Source organism: Otolemur garnettii, unplaced genomic scaffold (assembly GCF_000181295.1).
Source record: "Otolemur garnettii isolate 467f Iridium unplaced genomic scaffold, OtoGar3 scaffold00018, whole genome shotgun sequence".
NCBI classification, from domain to species: Eukaryota; Metazoa; Chordata; class Mammalia; order Primates; family Galagidae; genus Otolemur; species Otolemur garnettii.
This window is the reverse complement of record NW_003852413.1, coordinates 27,894,753-27,901,904: the sequence shown is the minus strand read 5'-3', so window position 1 is coordinate 27,901,904 and position 7,152 is coordinate 27,894,753. Positions and strand designations below refer to the sequence as shown.

The following is a 7,152-nucleotide window of genomic DNA, read 5'->3' as shown; positions in this document are numbered from 1 at the left end:
AACCTCCAACTCCTGGGCTTAGGTGATTCTCTTGCCTCAGCCTCCCGAGTAGCTGGGACTACAGGTGCCCACCACAATGCCTGGCTATTTTTTCTTGCAGTTTGGCAGGGACCAGATTTGAACCCTCCACTCTTGGTATATGGGGCTGACGCCCTACTCATTGAGCCACAGGCGCTGCTTGACCCCAGAGCCCTTGTTCTAGACTGATGGGTGGATAGATGAGGAGACAGGGAGGAACTAAAAAGAGAAGTCTATACTAGGGACCTTGAAACTCATGCGATGGGAAGACACTGGAAGGTTGTAAGCAGGAGAGACAGGTCTGGTTAGAGATTTATAAAGATTACCTTGACAGTGGGAAGATAGTTTAGAATGCAGGGGAGTCTAGCAACAGCCACAGCTAGCTATGGATGTTTATCTAAGAGTTGTCTTGGGCCACACGTTAAATACACAAACATTAATGAAAGCTAATGAACAAAAGAAGGTCCGTGCATAAATTTTATGATATCTGCCACCACACGTAAGCATTCATAGCAAGCCACAGGCCACATTTAGATACCCCTGGTAGAGCCAGTAACACCTGAGACGGGAGGCCATTTTTCTTCGAATCCCAATTCCCACTCGTGAGAAGCCTTGCTTCTTTTGGCATTGCATTATTTCAAGGGGATGCTGGAAGAAAATGCCGAAGAAGAGGGGACTCAGAGTTGGGAAGGGGCGACAAGTGGTAGAATATACTGCTAAGTTCTAAGGAGAGGCCTCTCTGTGCTGGGGAGCAGAGCATCAGGAAGGGAGGCGCTCACACAGTCTCCCATCGTTTCCAAGATGAGAAGTTCCCTTAAGCATTTCCAGCTCCAGAGCCCACACACTGCCCCATTGTGCACCTGCCACTCGCAGAACACAGCCAAAGGGGAGGCAGGTGTTGCATCAGAGTGTTAAGCCCTGGGATCAAGTGTTAGGGGGTGGCATTGGAAGAGGTCTGGTTTCTCCTCCTGTTATCATTGGCCTTTCCAGGCAGGAAGAGTCAGAGGAAACGGCCCAGAGGTCACATAAGCTGAAGGAAGGAAGCACGGTGTCTGGAAGGACCAGAGAACAGGGGGAGCTTTCCCTACCTACACTCAAGGAGCCAAAGGGTGGACCAGAGCCTGCTGGAGGAAGGCTTCTTGGGGCTACAAGGGGCTTCCAGAAGGTTCCAGGAGAGAGCAGCCTCACCATGCTGCCCTGCCTCACCCTGCTTCTCCTGACTGGGCTGGGGCTGTCCGTGTGCACTGCAGCAGGTGACAGTGGAGAAGAACAGACACTCGACCCTGAAGCAGAGTCCTGGGTAACCGTGACCTTGGAGGTATCTTTGGGAAGAGGCTCTGACCAGGGCAGGGGATGATCCATGGTGGAGCAGGCAGAAAATCCCCTCCATGGCTGCCAGGAGAGCAGGTTGCAAGGCAGCTTGTCTGACTCTCCTCATGAGTAGACTCAAAGCCATGAGCACTTGGGGTGCTCCAAAGGGGTGAATGCCCATGGGAGCAACAGTGTGTGTGTGTTTGTGTGTATGCATGTGTGCAAGTGTATACTATTTAAGAAATACTTATTTAACACATACTATGTTTCTGGCACTAACCTATATGCTATATATATGTGTGTGTGTTTTATATATATATATATATATTTTTTTTTTTTTTTGAGAGAGAGAGAGAGAGAGAGTCTCACTCTGTCACCAGGGCTAGAGTGCCCTGGCATCAGCCTAGCTCACTCAACCTCAAACTCCTGGGTTCAAGCGCTTCTCCTGCCTCAGCCTCTCAAATAGCTGAGACTATAAGCATCTGCCACAACAGCCGGCTATTTTTTTTCTATTTTTAGTAGAGATGGGGTCTTACTCTTGCCCAGGCTGTTCTCGAACTCCTGAGCTCAAGTGATTCTTCTGCTTCGACCTCCCAGAGTGCTAGTATTACAGGCATAAGCCATCACACCTAGCTCCCATATGCTTTACAAACATTAACTCATTCAATCCTCACATTAGCCTCATGGGAGCCTCACATATAAGGGAACTGAGGCACAGAGCAGTCAAGTAGTTTGTGCAAGGTTGCACAGCTTCAAAAGCACGTCTAAACACCTAGACCAAGGTCTGCCTCTGTGTACCTGTGCATCAGAGATTTTCCAGAATCTCCTTTCAAGGAGATCAACTTGGGATACAATTACTATTTGTCTCACAAGCAGAAACTCTTCTACTTCCTGACAAATAGTGATTTCTTTTTTTGAGACAGTCTGAAACTGTCACCCTGGGTAGAGTGCAGTGGCATCATAGCTCGCAGCAACCTCCAACTCGAGTTCAAGCAATCCTCTTGCCTCAGTTTTTCTATTTTATAGTAGAGATGGGGGTCTTGCTTTTGCTCAGGCTGGTCTCGAACTTATGAGCACAAGCAATCCACCCATCTCAGCCTCCCAGTGTGTTAGGATTATGAGTGTGAGCCACCACGCCCGACCAACAAATAGTGATTTCATTGTGGTCTCTTTTACTAAACTGACCTGAATGCTGTTACTAGGACAAGACTTAAAAGTTGAAGACCTAGCATCTGCACTATGCCTACCCCTGCCCAGCAATCTGATCTAGGAGACAAAGATCCTGACCTCAGGGATTTCCTAATCAGATAGGGGAGAGAGGCCCACAGACCAGAGATGAATACAAGTAAATAAGTGCCCAGAGAGGGCTTCTGGAAATACATATAGGACAGGCTGAGCCTGGCTCCTCCCTTTCCCCTCGATGGTGAGGACACTGGGGCTGGCCGTGGCTTGTGGTCCTAGGCCATCCATGGTGAGGTCCCTGGAACCTCTTAGACATGGGGCCACAGAAAGGGCCATCACATGGACAGCCCTGGTGGGTAGGTCTCCATTCTGCTTTGTCTGAATGTGGAAGTGTGTGCAGTAAGGAGACGGCAGCAGGACTGGGCACCAGGATTCATGTCTCAGCTTCTCCACTGACTCTTGCTGCTTTCCAGATATGAGTTTCCTCACCTGTAAAATGGGGAAAGAGAAGATGATCCCCAAGGTTTTTCTCCAACTTTGACATGCTCTGCAGAGTTAGTGACAGAAGTCAGGGGGCCCGGGAGCTTTCTATGCAGCCACTTGGGAAACATCATCATAAACTTGAACTAATGCTGCTGCACTTTCTACCCAAGGACAGCTCATCCTGCAGTTGGGTCTAATCCTTATTCTTCTTTAACTCTCCTTTAATATCCCTCTGCTTCCCAAGATATAGGGCTTGGAACCTGGGAGGAGAGACTGGGTTGGAAGTCAGGAAGAAACACTGTGGGATTTACAAACACTGTGGGATGCTAAGCATTAATACAAATGCACTGTCAGGGATGATCTGATCACCTCCCTGGTTCTCAGGGCTCCCCTGCCTGCAGTCATTCCTGGAGCTGGGGGTTGAATGGATATGAGCTGCAGGTGAGGGCACAAGCACTTCTGGAATGAAAGGAACAGATGTCTCTGAATCCTACCCCCACTTCCCACCCCCTGTAGCCCCTAGGACCTGGTGCGTGGAAGAAGGGACAGTCCTATTTAATTCACAAACAGCTATTCTCTCCAGCTTGAGTTTGAAGGCTACCTTTTACCAAGGCAAAGTGGTTTGCAGGAGCTTTTCAGAAATGGGTCCAAATCTCCAAAGGGACTTTTCCTGGCCAGGTTGGGCAACTCCAGCTGCCCCAGCCACTGACATTGGGGATGGTGGGAAGAAGGAATGGAAGTGACTGAATTAGTCTAAAATTTAGAAAAAATTTATTCTGGGCTTGGCACCTGCAGCTCAGCGGCTAGGACTCTGGCCATATACACAGGGGCTGGAGGGTTCAAACCCAGGCCAGGCCTGCAAAACATTAATGACAACAACAACAAAATAGCCAGGTGTTGTAGCTGGCACCTGTTGTGCCAGCTACTTGGGTGACTGAGGCAAGAGAATCGCTTAAGCCCAAGAGTTGGAGGTTGCTGTGAGCTGTAACACTACAGCACTCTACCAAGGGTGACATAAGACTCTGTCTCAAAAAAAAAAAAAAAAAATTCATTCCGATCTGGAAAGTGGGACAAGACAAGTTGTGAGCAGCAGAGTGGTTTCCATTGCCCCCAGCCAGGTCCCTGCTAGTTTCAGAAGCTCCAGTGCTACTCCTGGGGGAATTGGGGATGGAATAAAGAGCCCCTGCTGGTGAACCCAAGCTGCCACTCATGGCACTCCAGAGCTCTGGTTGCCTATCTCAGCCTTCAGGGAAAAGGAGATTCCACCCCTATACCTGGACTGTCAGAAAAGGACACTTCATTCGGCATCCTATGTCCCACACATGGGTAGGGCTCCTGTGTATGCCAGGCTCTGCTCCAAGTACTGGGGGTTGAAAGATGTGAAGACAGTCTAATGAATGTCACCCACTGTCACTCTCTCAACTAGGAAGCATCTTTCCCTCTCAGCAGAGCTGGGCAGGCCCCTCTCCCAGAGTTCTGATTAAAGTCTGAGAGGAAGAAGGCTGTGGCCAGGGTCACAGAGGCTGATGGAGAAATGAGAAGCTCCAGCAGCTCAAGGATTAAAATGTCTTTGCCAAGGGCAGCAGCCTCCACCGCAGATCATATGCCATGTTCCTCCCAGGAGGTTCAGGCTATAAAGCAGGGTAAATCTGAGGCAATGGGGAGAGGAGAGTGAGAGCTAGAGCTAGAGCAGGGACGGAAAGTCTCTGGGGTCCACCCTGCGTTCACTATCTGCCCCCTCCTTATCTATGTGGGAGACATTTCCCAAGATGGAGCAAAACCCACACTCTAGATCAGACTTTGAATCCTGGTCCAAACACTTCCTGTGTGACCTTGGGCAAGTCACTTGACCTCCTCACATCTCAGTTTCTCTATCTGTAAAATGGGGGTAAAAACCAGAGTCCCTACTTCCTCTGGTGACCGTGAATATGAAATGAGGGTATGACTGTAGTGTTTGAGAACCAAGCCTTTGGACCCAAGATGGCCTGGGTTCAAGTTCTGACTCTATCTCACCAGAACTGGGTGACCTTGGACAGCTTTAATCTCTCTGTGACTCAGTGTTTTCACGTGCAAGATGGTAACAGTAAAAGTTATTTTCATGGGTTTTTTGTTTATTTGTTTTTTGTCACCCTTGATAGAGTGCTGTGGCTTTATAGCTCACAGCAACCTCAAACTCCTGGGCTCAAGCAATCCTCCTGACTCAGCCTTCCTAGTAGCTGGGATTACAGGCATCACCACAATGCCTAGCTATTTTTAAAGACAGGGTCTCACTCTGGTCAGGCTGGTCTCAAACTCCCGAGCTCAGGCGATCCAGTCTCGGCCTCCCACAGTGCTAGGATTACAGGTGTGAGCCACTGCACCCTGCTCTTTTATGGGGTTTTGGTGGGGGTGAAATGAATTGTTGTATTGAAGTGCTCCAAACAGTGTCAGGAACATAGTAGGTGAAATGTTAGCTGTTAATTATTATAATGCACAGTATTGCATAAAATTCACCAAAAGACCAAGTGTTTGCTGACTCCAAGCTGTCGAACTGTCGTCATTGAGATTGTCATTGCCCTTCCCCTCTCCTCAACAACCTCCCCCAACTCTCACCCTCTGCTCCTTCAGGAAAGCCCTGTGCTCCGTGTTGACCTCCAGCTGCAGAATGTGAAGAGGGGCAAGGCGAACCAGTTCTTTGGGCTGATGGGGAAGCGGATAGGAGGTGAGTGACACAGGTAGGCAGGAGCCCATCAGGCAGGGACCTGAGTTAAAGCCCAGGACCTGGGGTCAGGTACTTCAGTCCAGTTGTGGCAGGCTGAGATGGGGTGTGGCAGGCTGTTCATGTGAATTATCATCTCACCAGGACATTTTGGAGAGTGTCCAAAGGTGTGAATAAACCAGGCTGTCTGATGCATATGGGGAGTGTGATCACCTGAAGGGTGGGAGCGAATTCTTTGCCCCCTGGCTGGTGCCTTCACCTTCCATACTCTGGATGGCCTTGAGGAGTGGCAGTGAAGCTAGAGACCAGCATCTATGTGTGAACACAAGCCATGCTTTCTAATCAATTCTGTTAGGCTCAAACAAAATTACTTAAGATGAATCTATGTTTCCTGAGGGCACTTTCAACTCAAGAGTCCTGTCCTGAGGAGACCAGGAGAAAATAGTCAAGGCAGAGAGCAGTTTTTAACTTTTTATTATATTTTTTGGAAAGGGCCAGATGGTGTGGCTCACAACTGTAACCCCAGCATTCTAGGAGACTGAGGTGGGTGGATTGTTTGACCTCAGGAGTTTGAGACCAGCCTGAGCAAGAACAAGACCCATCTCTAAAAAAATATAGTCAGACGTTGTGGCAGGCACCTATAGCCCCAGCTACTTGAGAGGCTGAGACAAGAGGATCACTTAAGCCCAAGAGTTTGAGGTTGCTGTGAACTATGATGCCACAGCACTCTACCAAGGGCGACAAGGTAAGACTCTGTCTCAAAAAAAAAAAAATTTTTTTTTTAAGTGGCATCACTGTTCATTTGGAGGACACACTGGCAATATCCATCAAAGTTGGAAACACTCCTGCCTTTCAATCCATATTCTCACTTTGGGGACTCGCTCAAGTAGGTGGGCATTTGAGCCCTGAGATGTTTGTAGGTAACTGCAGTCCTAGCTGTTTGGGAGGCTGAGGTAAGAAGATTACTGTGAGCTATGATGCCATGGCACTGTACCCAGGGCAACAAAGTGAGACTCTGTCTCAAAAAAGAAACAAAAGAAAAAAAACCAGAAAGACTATCAATTGGGTAAGGGTAAAATGTATTAGGCACATCCATAACCTTTGCAGTGATTAAAAAGGATGAGACAGAGCTGTGGAAAGTATGGAAAGATTTTCAAGATATATGCTTAAGTGGAAAAAGTGAGTTATAGAACACTATGCATGGTAGGAGCCCGCATGTTTATTTTTAAAACTGCATACTTACATAAATATGCAAATGCACAGGGAAAGTTCTAGAAGGATCAATATCAAATTGTAAACAGTGGTTACATGTAGGACAGGAAGTGGAGAGGAGGTGGAGAAAGTGAGAAGAGACTTGAAATTTTACTGTACAACCGTCTTCGTTGCTTGAATTGTTTTTATAGCAGGCGTGTATGCAAAGACCGGTTTTTGTAATAAAAAACATACACAGGCTCGGCGCC

The 7,152-nt window shown here is 48.1% G+C and overlaps 2 protein-coding genes across 2 annotated transcripts in view; one reads left to right on the top strand and one right to left on the bottom strand.

Moving 5' to 3' along the window:
- Nucleotides 1-1,207: 1,207 nt before the first annotated feature.
- The window catches only part of TAC4 (tachykinin 4), a 9,045-nt gene continuing 3,100 nt past the window's right edge, over nt 1,208-7,152 (top strand). Inside the window, exons 1-2 of the mRNA XM_003786485.1 lie at nt 1,208-1,318; nt 5,602-5,695. Of these exons, the coding sequence (XP_003786533.1) occupies nt 1,208-1,318; nt 5,602-5,695 (205 nt within the window). The remainder of the gene's footprint in view (nt 1,319-5,601; nt 5,696-7,152) is intronic.
- LOC111724008 lies at nt 2,629-5,534 on the bottom strand. Its single transcript, XM_023511162.1, is given in 3 exon segments — nt 2,629-2,796; nt 2,798-2,930; nt 5,488-5,534. Coding segments are annotated over 3 exon segments (348 nt in total).